This window comes from Aptenodytes patagonicus, chromosome 13 (assembly GCF_965638725.1).
Source record: "Aptenodytes patagonicus chromosome 13, bAptPat1.pri.cur, whole genome shotgun sequence".
NCBI classification, from domain to species: domain Eukaryota; kingdom Metazoa; phylum Chordata; class Aves; order Sphenisciformes; family Spheniscidae; genus Aptenodytes; species Aptenodytes patagonicus.
The window spans coordinates 5,959,019-5,975,635 of NC_134961.1; the positions used below are offsets into that span (position 1 = coordinate 5,959,019).

Genomic DNA, 16,617 nt, shown 5'->3' on the forward strand with positions numbered 1-16,617 from the left:
TCACTTTGTGTTCCCCAGCAGCAACAACAGGAATAGACATTTATACACCCAGGGAGGCTTCCTTTTTTCGGGGGAAGAGCAGTCCAGATGAGCTGGGCCAAGGCTGCGGGATCTGACCCTGCTGCAGTCGGTGGCCAACATGTGGAAATACAAACCCAGCTGTGCTCGCTAGGGGGTCTCATGCTTTCAAAAGGCTGTAATCTTGGCAAAAAGGAAAAAAAGTCGGTCCAATCCTGCAGCCCGGACCTCCCGCCGGCTGGAATCACCGGGCTGGGTACCCGCCACAGTGGTGGTTACCCCCAGGACTCGCCTTGGGGAGCCCTGGCTTTGGGTGCGCGGCAGAGCGGGTGCCCCTGGGGACCCGGCAGCAGGTCAGAGGGCTGCAGAAGTAAAAAAAACCTGCAATGACATCAGGAGGAAAAAAAAAAAAAAAAATCTCAGCAAGGAATCTTCTACAGCAACACAAAACAAAGCTGAAGGGGACAACCTGCCCGGAGGGACCGACCCCGGGAACTCGCAGTAACTCCTGGGCGCGCTGGGACGTGGGGTTGGGATGTGCAGAAAATGGAACCTTTTGTGTTTGGTCATCCACGAAGGGAAACTCGGCCGCCAGCAGGGCAGGACCCAGGGTGCAAGGGGCAGCGCCGGCAGGTCCAGCGTGGTCCCCCGTCCAGCATGTCCCCGCCACGTGCAGGGACAGGAGCTCGACCTTCAGCACAGGTTAAACACGAGCATCCTCGAGCCTGTGATTCCCCTCCCCAGGAGGATACGTAGGGGCCCCTCCAGCCTTTCCTCCCTCCACCCAGTGTGGCAGCAGGGACCCACCTAAACCCACATCACCCACGGAGGAAGCTCTGGGTACCCGAGTCACCCGCCCCGACCCTCCCGAAGGCGTTCGCGCACCTCCCGGAGGCCCCAGGGCTCACACCCATCTGCAGACAAACGGCCCCAGGGCTGGGACGAGCCAGCGGGCAGGGAGCGGGGGGCACCTTTCCAAGCGGGAGGGCTCGAGGGTTCCTGCAGCAGGCCATTGCCGAGCGAGTATTGAATGCAGCGACGCGCTTGGGTTTCAGCGGGGAGGAAGGCGGCGTGCCCCGAGCCCCGGCTGTCCCCGGCAAACATGTGCAGAACGCATTTGGAGGGGCCGCATGACGCCGCCGTCCTCCGTGCAAACACCGAAGCATCCTCCGGTGGGGCTCCCCGCAGCCCCCCTCCCCGCCAGCATCCCCTATTCCCCGCGGGGACCCTGCCCAGGAGCCGGGGAGGAAAGGTGACAATTAATTTGCGTGCACACGGGGGCCTCTCCCAGGTATTTCCCCCCCCCGCCCCGTGATTTTTGTGGGTGATGCACTCGAGGTGCTGCGGAGCACCCGGCGCTGCAGCAGAGCCACCGACGGCCATGCAGACGGACAGGGGAGCACAGCTTTTGGAAGATGCATCCATAATACCCCAAAGGTCAGTAACTTTCATCTAGGGAAAAAAAAAATAAAAAATAAAGCTGCTTATTTTTGATCTGACAATGTCACCCCAGATGCCCCTGGCCGCAGCGGGAGCCTGAGCTGCCCAGGGCTGCCACGGGGCGAGCAGCCCGGCCATGTTCTCCCCTTCTCGGCACTAGTGGCTCTGGGACCTATTTGGACCTCAAAGAGAAACAGCAGGAGGGAGCGGGATTAGATCAGGCTCCAGATCAGGAGATGAGCTGGGAAAACACAGCCAAGATAAGAGAGTTGTCACGGGGGGGTTCAGCTGATCGTTGTTTTGACTGATGGACCCAAACCCCGTGCCCAAGAGCTGGTGGAATTCATGTTGGGACCCTAATCCTCTCTGCCAGGTGCTTGGTGGGTGTCCCCGTCCCCTCTTCAAAGACATCTGAGGAAGAGGAGCTTGGCAGGAGCAGACCTCAGACAGAGTTATCTTTCAAATGGATTTACGGCGCGCTGACTTGGGAACGCCACAAAGTTTTACTTCCAGCGCATAGCTCAGGGAAAAAAGAAAAATCTCTCCAAGAAAACCTCTAGTCAACAGATAACACAATATGGTTCCGATTTCCTCACCCCCTCTAAATAATTGTTTCTTTTCTTTTTTAAAATTTTGTCCCAGGGAAACGTTTCTAATTTAATCCCCTGCATGCACCTTCCTCACTGCCTTTGAATGTGTATTATCTTCCAGCCAGTGCTTTGGAGCAGAGCGAGAATTTTTGATTTAAAATAAAAAGAGAAGAGAAAAAAAAGCTTAACAAGCACAGTGCACAGCAAACAGGAATGGAAATGCCGGTCTGGGTTCCATTATCCCTGACCCAGAGGTTGGAAACCAAAAGAAATTAATTAAATTGGGGAGGGGGGAGGCCAGCACCATTTGCTGCCGGTGACCAGCCCGCAAGGGATACCTGGGGGACGTCTGTCACCCATCACCCGTCACCCAGGCAGGGGGGCACCCTCACCCTCGTGCCGTTACCGAAGCTGCTGGCTCCCCAGCACCCACGGAGACAGACAGGGCTGCCCACCCGCGCCAGCTCGTTCACATTAGAGCCGAAGGATGGACGTGGACGGGGAGCAGACAGCGCGGCTGGGGCGGGGGCAGAGTCGCTTTTAACAGCGACTTAAAATCCCCCGGCTTTACCTGGAGGATCTGGAGGCAGGGACCCCTGGCAGAGGGATGGATGCAGTCACAGAGGGAGGATCCGAAATGGGCTTTTTGCTGCGGTGAGCCCCCGCCCGGGAGCTGGGTCGGCCCCGAGCAGGCAGGGACGGCGCTGGTGGCAAGGGACAGCGGGGCACGGGCTCTGTGGTGGGGTAAGCTCAGCGTGACCGTGGCTGTCCCGGGTGCTGGGAAGGTGAAAAGTGCCTTTTCATGGGAGGCTCCGTAATCCCGCCAAGCCAGAGAGCACACGGACGGCGTGTGCTGCTCTCGGCCAACTCACCTGCTGAAAAAATCCTGCCAAAGCGCCCTGACTGCTGGGGGCTGCCCAAGGTGGGACAGGGTCATGGGACGGGGTCCAGCCTCGCTCTGTGCATCCGACTCCAGGGCTCAATTTCAGCCGTGGCAGAAGAAAATAAAAAAATAAATAAAATGCTTCAAATAACGTCTGGCAAAGAGGTAAGTGCAGGCAGCGCCCGAGCTCACATAGATGGAGATGCTCAGCGTGAAGCCGCGCCGTTATCTCCCATGCCCATCGAGACACGAACCCCCACCCGTGAACTACGCCGGATTTCGACAGGCACGACCTGGCCTCCATCGTCCCCAGCCCCTCGGCAGGTTGGCCAAGCCAGGAAGGGAGATAATGGGAGCGAGATGCGGGATCGCGGCGTTCGCCCTCATCCCTCCATGTGGTAATCGGAACAAAATGTTCTTCCATTGTTCGCAGAAGAGCATTGGTTTCCAACTACGGCAAATATTTAGGAAAACACAATTGAGCCATAAATGTTATTTACAATTTGGAGCGCCCTACATGTTGCTCCAAGCCCCACAATTAAACTATTCGTCTTGGTTTGAACACGACCGGGTAACATATAGAACCTTCCCAGTCCCCGGCCAAGAGCGTTAACGTCTTGCAGAAGCGCGGCGGCTCCGAGCGATGGGCTCTGCACCTCCGCCGCCGTCACGGCTTTCCCGGGTGCCAACTGCCAGCCATTGCTCCCTGCCTGCTGGCTCATCCCTGGCAAAGGCGGGCACCTCCCGGGACCCCGCAGAGCCTGCACGGCCGGTCCCGCAGGACCTCGGACCCTCCCAGCTCCTGGGCAGGAGGCCACCGGAGGGTCCTTCCGCTCCCTCCAGGCACCCCGAGCTGGATCTGCCAGGGATGGAGCAGTCGGGCAGGAAAAGCAATTGCAAACCAAGAGGGAGCCCCGTGCAAACGCGCCCTCGAATGCACCGGAGAAGGGAAGGGAGAGCTGTGCTCTTGCAGCCCCGGCAGCCCGGGCTCACTGGGACGGTGATCAGACGCTCAGACACGACACCAGGCACTCCCTCAAACGCAAATAAGTGCCGCGACACCCAGAGCTCACCTTATTTATCGCCCATCACCTCGGCCCCGTGGGAGCTGGAGCGTCCCTGGCGAGCCACATCACGGCAGGCACCGGGGGCCTGCACCCAGAGCTGGGCTGCCCTCACAGGGCTGCCGATGTTTTCCCTTTTTAACACTTTTAGAAAAAATAAAAAAATGAGTGAAGCTCCCTCTGGTTATGCAAGAGCTGTTTGCTTTAATCCCTTTCCAGAAAGCCGCTCTCAGTGGTGCCCATTCGGTACGTGCAGTCAAAAAGGGGAACGAGATGTGTGAAATGGCATTTCTGTGCCCACATCCACAGCCCGCGCTGCCCCGTGCCAGTGCCGGTGCCAGAGTTACCTGCTGGTTTGCTTTTCCCAGTTTGGACCCGTTTTTCTTTCAAAACCACGTTCGGCTGCTTTCGGCACATCTCGCGCGGGGGGGGATGGGCTCAGCCGGACGAGCCCTGGGGACGGGGGCAGAGACGCGGCCACCACCTCTGCCCCCACGGTGCCCATTGGCCCCCGCCAGGTTGGTGGCCCCCGGGGAGGACGGCTCTGCCCCAGGCGTCGAGCCGCTTCAGAGTCCAGCACACAGCAACACTTTTCCCCTTGCATGTGGCTTGGGCTGAATTTGCTCTGGAAGGGTGAAAGCCTTATTGTAAGCTTTCCAGCCACTGGAATTCCTCCCCGAGGGGCCAAGGTGAACGTCACTGCAAAAACCCAGGGGGAAAAGCCCGGCAAGCCCCTTTCTGCGCTGCTCCCTGCCCTCTCCTGCTTGGGTGCGTGGCCGTGCAGCCAGCGGCGCTGGGCTGTGCCCGCAGGATGCTCCGTTCCTCCCGAACACCGGCCGGTCAGACACCTCCGGCACCAAACTCTGCCAGCTCCCCGAACGGGCGGATTTCAGCCCTGGGGCCGCGGACAAAAAGCACCAGTTATAAAAATCCCAGGTTAAGCAAACAGGAAGGCGCAGCCTCGTGCGTCTGCGCTGCCAGGCCAGGGCCCATTAAAACAAGACCTGTTTAAACGTGGTGGGGCTGGCGGCAGACTTGTTGACTCCGGCCGCCACCGCCCGGGTGACCCACGAGCATCGGCAGCGATGGGACACGGGACACGGCGGCCACACAGGGCTGCGCTTGTCCTCGGGGCTGAGTCACGGAGCCCACACGGCAGCTCCAGCAAGGAGCTATTTCGGGTTTCTCAGTAAAGCTGCGGTTTTCTGCAGTCGCAAGCCTGATACAACGGGGTTTTATGCGTTACACAGGTTACTTTGATCTTTTTTTTTTCCCCTGCAAGAAGAAACGTGTGCAGCAGAATGTGCTAACAAGCAATCAATTATTATAAACTACCCCGGCCAGTTGCTGGCTGTTTCAGACGCCATCCACCTTCTTGCTCTCATTTCCCTCCCATCACTGTGATTTGGGCTCACCAAGCAAAACCCACGCGGTGGGACAATTCGGGGTGATTTTAAACACAGACCGAGATGAGGGGAGACTCCAAAGCAAACAGGAGGGACAGGGGACATTCAGGGTGAGGTCCCAGGGTGTCTTCCCCAGCCTGGGGGCACTGCCCAGCCCCGGCTTGCCGTGCTGCCCCGGGGACGAACTGCGGGATAGCCGGACCGTGCCTGGCGGGCAGGACACCTAGCTCAGCCCGGTCATTAACCTGCGGTGAGAAGGCGGTGACCGGGCCCTTCCCAGGGTGACAGCAAGGGCAGTGTGGGGACAGCTATGCTGGGAATAAAGCAGCTTTGATGGCTCAGTGCTGGCGGCGCACGTGGGGGTGGAATGGGATGGAGGAGCGGTGCCCCGTGCCGGGCCAGCATCAGCTCCGCACGAGCCGGCTGCAGAGCAGGACTTGGCTGCTCTGCCCGATGCCAGATCCCAGGGAACCTGTGAGCCCCGGGGGGCACCGGCTGAGAGAGACCGCCCCGAAATCTCCCCTTGCACCTCTGCAGCCATCACACAATGCAATGGGTTGGGGAAAGCAACACTAACACCTACCCAAAACTAATCACAGTATTTGTTCACCTTTTTCCCAAATTCTAGAGCTGACGATTTCCGAACGGAGCAGCCTGGCAAAAGAAATCAATCAGGCAAGGCCATGGTGAGAAGGTTGAACAGAAAGAAACAGAAAGATGAGAAAAACCAGACCACAACAGCAGGTGGACAGGTTGGCTGGGAACCTTCTGTAAAATATGTGTAAACAAGGATGTGGATAAAAAACACAGAGAGAGGCAAGACATGTAGTTTGGAAGGAACATGACTGCTCTCCCTCTTCTCCAGCCGGTCCCTCTTGACCTTGCTCGTCTTTCTCCATCAGTCCCGCACGGGGTAAGGCCAATTCCTGTCTTCATAAAACTTCTTCAGGCCCTGGAGGTTCACAGGAGGGAAGTAAGGGCCGATCCTCTTCCGAATCCACCACCTCCCCTCGCTGGCGTGCTTTCCCCCAGGTCGGCTGAATTTGTACTTGAAGTGTTCCCCTCTGATCCACCTGCAGAGAAACAAAGCACAGCCTGCTCAGGAGGGGCTGGCACCGCTGCCGGGCAGAGGTGGAAAGGCGCCGGACCCTATTTACAGTCCCCTGGGAGTGGAGTTTTTGAGCCTTTCCGTAGCTGGATGGAGAAATCAGCTCGAGGGTGCTCAACCTGGCTGGCTCCCGCATCCCGGTGCTCCATCCATCCCCGGGATGCCCGCAGCCGGAGGCAGCGATGCAGCCGTCCCTGCTGGAGCGAGGCACCGGGGAGCTCCCGGGCTCCTCTTGATGCAATTTTGGAACAATGCACAAGGCAGAGGAGCTTTAACACCCCCGCCCTGTGTGTTCCCCACTGCCACCGTGCGCTCCACACACCTCTCTACAACCAAGTTTGAAAGAATATTAATAAAAGCAGGAATTTTTTTTTTTCTTTTCTGAGAGCAACTATGGAGTATTTCTGCCCGGGACATTTTTAGGTACAGTGCCCGACTCCCGCCCCAGCTCCCCCAGCATCCCTCTGCCCCAGCCAGCGGCTGCTCCTTCTGCTCCGCAGCTTATTAGCGGGGCTACAAGCGCATCTGTTTTCTGGCCGCCCTGGGAGCTGACAGAAAAGGAGATTTTAAAACAGTGCAGAAAGAAGCATTCATCAGTGTCGCGAAACACATTCGGCGGCTAACCATGCCGCTCGGTTCGGGAGGTTTGGTCCCGCTTGATGTAGGGCATGCTGACAAGAGAAGGAGTAACACCCCGGTCCTCCAGCGTTGTGGTCCCTGTTTGCAGAGTGCATCGCCGCATTTGCTGGATAAGTTCATAAAATAACCCACAATATAAAAATGTCAAAGTCATGTCAATGCTCATTTAAACCTGCTTTGCTTCACTACTAAAATACAAACCCTGCTACTGAGCGGGGCACCACGCTCCTGCAGCTGCTCGCTCCCGGGGCTGCACCTCGGGCAGCCGTAAAATTCCTTCCTACTGCTAAAATAATTAGGGACAACTCCTATATATTTGCCATTAGCGCTCACCTTCGTAACACCGGCACTCTGACGGGAAGCAGGGGAGATTGCAGATGACGGATAAAACTGCACCCCATTAAAAGGTCTGCTGCAATCACATCTCGACATCTCAATTTAAATCTTGCTGGGTACCCAGATGAGCAATACAGAAACAATTCTCCTAACAAAACACATTAACACGGAGCTGTTCATCACGCCCATTGCTTGCTGCTGACTTGCAGCAACCGGCAGTATCATCTGTTTTCTGATTGTCTCCTGGCTGGAATGAAAATAGGACAAATACCTCCAAGTTTCCCCCTCCGCTGAGGACGAAGCGGGGATCCAAGGAAGCCCAGAGTAATGCATTTGGAGCTGCACTGGGGCAGCTCTAATTTAAACTACTGGTAAGGGCTGGGTGCCAAGGGGAGCGTGGGGATGGAGGTGTCCCCGATGCCATACCGCTCCCCGGCAGAACCTCCCGGGCTGCCCTGGCACCCCACCTCGCTGCCCGTCGATGGGGGGGCTGCAGGGAGGCAGGATACCAGCCCTCAAATACGGGAAGGTAAATGGGCAGAAGAGGGGGGCAATGCCACAGCCCTGGCTGGGGGTTCGGGGTGCACAAACCTGCACCTCATCACCATAAATGCTGCCCTGCAGCTGCTGGCTTCATTACAGCCAGGGCCATTTCTACACCCTCTCTCCCCCCCCTTTTCTGAGGCTGGTAAAAGTCAAACGGGGGCTGAAGTGTTACTCCCACAGTGTTTACTTCGCAGGAGCACAAAATTTCCTGTTAATAATTAGAGCGTTACTGAACAGCAACGTTCCTGCGGGTCCAGGTAGCCTGCAGGCTCCTGTCCAGGATGGTTAGAGATTTCCAAGCTGTGCTGCTTGATTGCTTTCTTGAATTCAAAAACCATATCCACCTCCCAAAAAAGCTTCAGTGGCTGATTTTATGTCAGTCCCTCTCCTGCTGGAAGCCCCCCTCCGCCTGCAAACACCAGTGCTTTTGGGCGTTTTTCTTCACTAAGCGACTGCAGAGCATCTACCAAGCTGGACCCGTCTCCACGTACGCCCACAATATGGGCATAACAGGGTGCCCCACGCTGAAGGAGCTATCTGCAAACCCCATCTGGCAAAGTTCCCATTTTCTAGACGGGGATGCAGAGCGCAGAGAGCAGTTGACTTATCTGAGCTCCCAGGGCAGACCTAGGAGACCTCAGGAGATGCCAGGTCTCTGCTCAGACACAGAAGCGCCTTCTCCCCAACCTCAAGGACTGTCCTATAACCCCTCTGGAATGAAAATTTCCTTGTCCCTTTCGAATGGGCTTGCCTGCCCAGATTAAATAATATCTATCATCTGATGTGGTATGATTTTTCCCATATGTTCTCTGTCTATTAAAATGTTTGCTATCAAAGGGATCGGCATGTAAAACTAGAACCGTGTGAGCATTAAAGCAACCACATGCAACTGAAGATGCATTTTTGTGGCATAAAGTTTGCCCTTCTATCTGACTATGTTTCAGGCTCTTCTGTTCAGAGCCTAAATCAATCTGAAGAGTCCCCCCCAAGCCCTCCAACCTCTAAATTTAGCCACCCTCTTGTCCCAGCCACGGTCACTCTGCTTCCCCCAGCCCGCTCCACCTGAGCTGTGAGCTGGAGTGTTGGGATGCACGGACCACGTCAGGATGACAAGATTCATGCAGGAGGAACCTGCACAGCTCCACGGGCTGTGGAGTTGGTGAACTCCACGGAGCTGAGCTCTTCCAGGAGCTGAACCACTCACCCAGTGATGACCTATAAAGCTCCAGCACACCACAGCCCACGGCTCTTCACCGTCCTGCACCACCAGTGCTTCTCTGGGATTCAAGACTTGAAGGTTTCTGTTCTGGTCAATGGAGGTACCAAAGAGCCTTGACACGGCTGCAGCAGCCCACATGTGCTGCAGGACAGAGAAACTGCAGCAGGAATACCTCTGAGCATCAGAATACCTCTGAGCACCAACATACGACGGCAGCATCCAGGCCCCGCGCTATCCGTCCTCTCTGTCCTTCCCAGGGTTAGGGGCTGTGGGAGAAATGTGGAGAACCTGGAACCCGTGGGAATCTTTCCTTGCAAGGCTCATGGATGTAAAAGCTACAGTGTTTAATACTCACCAGAGCCCCTCATTTCAGGGCTCATAGAGTTTACAAGCTACCCCAGTATTTACAATCTACCTGGGTGCCTCAGTCCTGAAGTTACAGGATTTGCAAACTCCTCCAGCGCTGCCTCACTGGACCTGCTCCCTCCTCTCAGGATTCAGGGAGCGAACGCGCTCCTGCACTAACAGGGCCAAAGCATTAACACCCCAGAGTCCATCATTTCAGGGCTCACAGAGTTTACAAGCATCACTTGGAGCCCTGGACAGCTTGTAACTCAGGTGAGACGCGCATGCATGGTTACCTGCAGACCAAGAAACCACTACAGGCTACAGATCACCTTACCAGCAATTGCTTGCGTTTTGTGCAACTCTGGGGCTCGCACAAAGACCTTCTGGCTGGTGGAAGGGATCCACAGGTCTCTGAGCCCCCTCTGACGCAGGAGACTGCCGGCACACATGAACCTTGCTTGCTGCTCTGGAGAAATGGGAACATCTTCGAGAAGGTCATGAAGAAGCTATCTGTCTTCATCTACATTAAAAGGAGTCTAACGCCACAGGCGGTCACTCACACTCGGAGAAGGATGAGCACGACCCATGTTTCAGAGAGACAGACAGAAAGGTCAGGAAGGACAATCCTGGCTGCAAGCAGTCTCCCAGGATTTACTGAGCGAACGCAAGCTGGCAGCTCCTCCTGGCTCCCCAGGAAGCATTGGGCACCAGCTACCGCTGCCGGGAGGGGAAACGGCTCAGGAGAAGCATCAGGCTGAACCAGCTGAGCCCAGGTTAGGTCCCTTAGGAGACACACGAGGGCAAAATAATCACTTGAGAGGCACGAAACAAGATACGGTCAGATAAAGCAAGTCAGACATTTCTCCTCCAGGAGATGGAAAACCCTCTCTGCTATAACAACAACAGCGATGGAGGACAAGGGACAGAAGGGCCCCTTTGGCAGCTTCTCCCGAGCCCAATGGCAGTGCCTGGGAGGAGAAGCGAAACAGCCACGTGGCAGAGCGACGGCGCTGATCCCGGTGCGGACGGCTGGAAGAGGGAGGACCACCGAGCCGCCCAGAAGGACCCACCGCCCCGCACGGGATGCCGGGACCCGCCTGCCACTACGCTTCTGGGCAAGCACCCGCTCTCCATCGCCACCCGGATCGGGCAAAGCTGCAGCCTCGGGGAGGGCAGAAAGGCTAAAAATAATAAGCATTATTTTTTAAAACAATATATTCATCCCGCCAGATGCCCGGTAGCAGCTGCGCCGTAGCGCTTTTAAGATTCGATCATATATCAGCCTATTATGACATCTTCCAACTGTACGTGTTAAAAATTAGCAGCAATATTGGAGTTGGGATGGAGGGCTAAATCTCCCAGACAGCTGTAATTAGTTCCAGAGGGTGCAGCTGTCTCCCTGCAACAGCTGAGGGGTTCGAGGGAAAAAGCCAGAGCCGGTGGTTTCTGTTAGAATTAATGGCCTGACAGGGCAAGGCGGGGTGGGAGAGGGAAGAAAGAAACCAAAACATGGGGCGTCTTTTCGATTTGGTGGGGTTTTTTTGTTGGTTTTTTTTTTTTATCTCGAAGTTCCCCACTCCATTGTAAATCAGGGAGCAAGTGGCAGTGGAAAGTACAAATTCATTACAGTAACAGAGCCTCCATCATCGGCTTTCTTGCTTATTCTAGCCCCGTTAGCAGGAGGGATCATAAATTCATCTCGGCCCAAGTTTGCAGAATAAGGGCAGTTTTATGGGTTGTTTTTCAATGCCTCTGACTTCTCTTTCTCCAAGGCTCCTGCAAGGTCTGGCCCTGCAGAGCCAGAGCATCCTCAAAACTCTCTTGGGAGATGGGAAGGTGGGTTTATTCCCCCATGGACAGGTTAGAAAGGGAGGCTCAGAAGCTGCATCTATACTGAGGGCAGAGCAAACCTTGGGGGAAGGAAACCTGGCTCTCCCTGGGGCTCACAGCACTGGCCGGGATTACTTTCGGCACGGACAGACCCAGCGTGTGGGTTTCAGTTTACTGTTTCGCAGGTGTGATGGGGATGCGGCCGATGCTCCCAGTGGAGCCAAGGCAGGAGCTGCCTTTGCCAAGGGAGATGCCTCCCACGCCCACGGGACACGCGGCGCAGCCCGGCCACGGTGAAGCTGCCCCACGGCTGCATCTGCCATGGCTACGAGAGGTGGCTGGAAACCAGATTTCCCACCCTGGGGGGAAATCCCCATGCTTTGAGATGAGCTCTGCCCTCCCTGACAACGCTGAAAGACTGAGGTTGTTTTTACCAAAAGAAAATCCCTTAAACTTTCATTCAGGACAGTGGAAACATTGCATTCTGATAATATCAGACATTATAATTTTGACGATAAATTAAAGATTTCCTTTTAAATTATAGCACATAGGGAAAGAAGAAACTAACTGCAATAAAACATTTCACCATGGCGAAATGCAGTGAAAAAGCCAAAAGAATGTCTTTATCTTTTTCACCTCTGAGGATCCTGTCACTTCCCAGGACAGTTTCATTGCTGGCAAAGCCGTTTTTCAGTGGGAAAACCATACAAAATGTTTTACATCTCTGTGCAGAAGACACGCCAGCGCTTGTGGAAGAGGCTTTGGGGACTCTGCGGATTTACATCGCTCCCTTACGCTGTCACGTTGCGTGGAGCACACGGATACTTGGAGGGAGACTTGTCTCGGCAGGGAGATGCCTTGGGGTGAGAGGAGGCACTCGGGATTCGGCAAAACCAAGTTCAAACCCTGAAGGACTCGCATCCCCACGGAGCATCCCATGCCCATGAGCAGCGCTCCCGCCTCCTCTAAAGACTTCTGGGGAGAGACCTTGCAGAACAGAAATGTCATCTCCACCTGCATCCCAATGATGCCCATATTTTCCAATAACCCCATAATCCCTGCCTGCTCTCAGCACCGCTCTCAATAGCTACAGAATTACCTTTACCCCTTTTGGGGGTGTCCAAGGGAGCAGCCCCCACAGTGGCTTCTACACCCTGCAAATACGACAAAGCCCTTCCCTTGGCTTGGGTTGTACATCTCCGCAGGTCCCACGGGAAAGCACCTACACCTTCTTGCCCGGGTCCATGGCGACTTACACAGCCTGAAAATCCAGACCAGCACGCCCCCAGGTATAAAGCCCAGTAGCTGTGACACAAATGGGAAATAAATGGGCAATCAAATTAAAAAAAGAATACCAAGCACTATATTCTTCTCGCGTTCCTGCAGCCAGGTAGCGTCAAATGGGAAGCGCTGCCTCCATAAATAACACCACCGCTACAAATCCAGGTCTTCAGCTACATGTTGGGGCTTTTTCAACAAAGTGCTACTATAATTGGAATAAAAGTCCTTAAGTGAACATGATTTAATATCAGAGACACCGAACACTTCAGTCAAAAATAAACCCCATTTTTTTTCCTCCTTCTGTAGGCAAAATCTGATTTTTGTTTTCTTTCATTGTTGGAGTCTGTTTCCATGACGGTGTGTTATACATTTATTAATTTCTCAGCCAAAACCCTACCGTTCAGATTTATGATGGCTGGTGTTTTATGAACTATCCGCTGCACAATAATATTTTGTAAATCCACATTCCACAAACATCACTGTGCTTGAAGTAAAGCTTCACACTCAGCTAGGCTGGGCGCTCAACAATACCCTCATTTTTAATCAGTCACCTGTTTCTCATTTTAAGTTTATCACACTTGAAAAAATACTATAATTTCTAGAGTTGTAAAGAAACCTACAAACTTTGGTCTCAGAAATTTCATTTCGAAGGCATTAACTCATTTTGAAAGTCCCTTGGCTATTTAAGGTGTAGAGTTTCCATTAACAGAATAAACTCCATGGAGTATGGAGCGTAATGTTCTTAAGGAAAACAGTCCCTTCCCCTAATTATTTAGTCTAGCAGGGAATGAAAATAATTAAGTCTCAAAATTCCCTTTGGGGGGGCGGGGGGGGGGAATATGGTAGAAAAATTCGCTTTTTTCCACCCAGCTACCGAAGGGAGCCGAGCCGCGCTGGGCACAATCCTTAGCTGGAAGGTAGCCGCAGGCGGGCGCCGGCTCATGGGTGAGGGCGCAGGGATGCCCTTCGGAAACCGTCAGAGCTACAGCCACCCTGAATTATCTTTTCTTTCCAGGTGTTACCGCTAAGGCTCAAATTTAAGGCTTTTGTTCACAACCAAAATGAAATTATAACAAAAAGGCGATCGCCGGCTGTAAGCGGCTGTCAGCGCTGAGGATGCCCGCATCCGGCACTCGGTTAAAGATTGATAAGGGGTCTAGATTAAAAAAGTGGGTATCCTGCTAACTGCCTCTTCTTACACTTCTCGCACCCAGATCGGAGGATGCAGATCAATCACTCGGGTTCCGGTCATGGTTCTCCCGTGGGAACGCGCCCAGGGCCGGGCCGTGGGTGCAGGGGGCTCACCAGCCCCGCTGGGAGCTTCAACGTGCAACAAGGAGACGTCTAAAATTAAATAAAGAAGTGGTGTTTTTGAAATTTAAAGGAAAAAACCCAAAAAACTGAGCAGGCGAGCCCGCCTGAGCAGAAGTAACGCTGGGTGAAAAGCAGCTGACGGAGCCGCTGTGCCCACGCCGGCCACAAGTGCCACGAGCGTAAAGCCAGCAGGATTGGGCTGGGGCACAAAAACTGGAAAAAAAAAGAGGCAAATGATCACTTCGGTCTCCTTACACAGGCAAAGCACTAACAGCAAGCAAGCAATAACCAAAGAAATGTAAATAGCAACAGGAATCAGTGACCGACGTGAGAGCCCAGTGCAGGATCCGACCCCGACCCGGCTACCCCAGCGCGGGCAGGCGTGAGCACCCACCCGTGCCCCCAGTCCTCGCCTTCACACCTGGGTGAAAATCCGGACGGTGCCAATGTCCCAGGTGTTTGGATTGGGTTCGCCAAAACCCAAAACGTGACCCACAACCCGGGACCCAGAGTGAAACGGGGCGTTGGATTTTGGTCTGAGCCAAAACGAGCATTTGTAAATTGTTATTTTTATTTTACGCCACCCAAAAATACAGTAGACCCATGAAAAACTTTTAAAGCAAAACTAATGCTAGAGCAAAGGCAGCTGACGCATAAAACCAGCGCTGGATCCCGATCTTTTCCTACTATAAACTAGCTGCTAAAGAGTGAAAACAGAGTCCGTACTTCGGTTAAACCAAGGTAACACATGAATCAAGACCCTGTTCAACAAGATCTACAGCACCGTGTGTTCAACACAGCATCCACGCTGCTGTGTAATTACTTATTGGACCTGCTTGTATCCCTTTGTACGCTCTGCTCATAGGATATATATATCTCCTATATATAGGATATATTTATCCTATAAATACTAACAAAGATACAGATTTGCTTTTGGTTTTGCTTTAAATTCCTGAACATTTCACTTCCTCACCTGTTACAGAACACGATAAAAAAACCTATTCACCACCTGGAGCAATGCGGTGTTATCCCAGCCGCATCTCCCTTCATTATTTTCATTTTCAAATGAGTTCCTCGGTTCAACGACTTTATTTTCATTTATTTTAACACCACTGATGCCAGAAAGCACAGAAGAGACGCAGCCCGTCTATGGCAAATCTCAGAAGGCAAGACGTGATATGTATTTTCTTGATTTTTAATCTGTTGCAATGTCTTGTTTTCAGCCTCAGTCGTGGTGAGTACCAGGAGCAACGTTTACGGCACTGGGGGACACGTGGTAATAAACAGCCCTGGGATTATCAAATGCTTCTGTCGCTCCATGAACCACGAGAGCCGTTTATTGCCAGCAGCCACCAGATGGTCATTGCTTCTGGCTGCTGGCACCAGGGGACACCTAATTCAAACTGATGACTCGGTGTCTAAAGGTCCCAGGTTCTGCTAAAACTCCCCAGGGTCAGCCAGCACTCAGGACCGACTTTCTTTCTTCCAGGTTGGGTTTTTTTTTAATAAAAAAAAGCAACGCAGGGGAATGCCCCGCAATGAACGCCGCTCGGTGAATTTACGGCACTGAGCCTCGGGGACGCGAGAAAAGTTTGGTGAGACTCGGTTGATAAATCCACCCAAGACGGAGCCGACGCAGTGCAGGTTCTCCGGTCGCTCTTCCAGCTCAGCCTTGCAAATGATGCCCCAACACTCATCTCTGCGATGAGCTCCCGAAGGACCCAGCTCCTGCCGGATCCCGGTGCGCGAGCCCTCTCACCGGGCTGAATTTCTGCCCACTGTAAGCTCTGGTGTTTGTTAGCACCCTAACGAAGCACCCACCGCCTTTGCCACGTGAGCGGTTGCACAGGCGCTGGGGCTGCACTCTGCCCCTTCCCTGGCCATCAGAAAGGTGCCACCTCCGTGGGGGCTGAGCAGCCCCTGAAAAGGAGGTGGCAGGGAGCAGTGGGGAGGTCCAGCTTGCTGTCACAAGCCACAGACCCTACTTTGGCCGATAAATGCACGTGCAGTCAAGCGAAGGTCCATAGAAACAAAGAGAAAACACGGCCAAAATGGGAACACAACCCATAGCAAGGAGGTTTCATGCACGATGGCGTGCTCCTCTTGACGGCACCGAGCCAGACCAGCTGATCGCACAGCATCAGCGTGCTGCTCCTTGCACGGAAAGCCAACCCCAGCACAGCTAATCAGAGCTAAAACCCCTCCACACACATTATTAAAGCTGTATCTGTCCGTGGCAAGGGCCGTGCTGGTCTAGCCCAGCACGCCTTTTGTAGCAATAATTAATAGAGGTTCCCCAGAGCCCTCCTGGACCGGAGCCAAGGCATCATTATTTGTGTGTAACAGATCCACTGCTTGTGTAACCCAACAAACTGCAACACCATAACGCGCCCTGAACTATAAACCATTGTTTATGGGAACTCCGGTGCGGCTGTGAGCCTCTGGGCTATGGGCAGGCTCCTGCCCTGTGCACCGAGAGCGCCTGCTGGTTCGCTCTGCGGTGCTGCACCGACGGGAAAACCGGTTCTCAAATGAGAATATGTGCAAAAGCCCCAAAATAACTGTTCTTAGAGTGGTCTCGGCTCCTGTACCTGG

At 53.9% G+C, this 16,617-nt stretch overlaps 1 protein-coding gene across 3 annotated transcripts in view; it reads right to left on the reverse strand.

Annotated features, from left to right (window-relative positions):
• Positions 1–6,068: 6,068 nt before the first annotated feature.
• The window catches only part of LMF1 (lipase maturation factor 1), a 206,423-nt gene continuing 195,874 nt past the window's right edge, over positions 6,069–16,617 (reverse strand). For all 3 annotated transcript variants that reach the window (XM_076350797.1, XM_076350795.1, XM_076350796.1), the window contains one exon: positions 6,069–6,474. In XM_076350797.1, the coding sequence (XP_076206912.1) occupies positions 6,300–6,474 (175 nt within the window). In that variant the 3' untranslated portion in view covers positions 6,069–6,299. The remainder of the gene's footprint in view (positions 6,475–16,617) is intronic.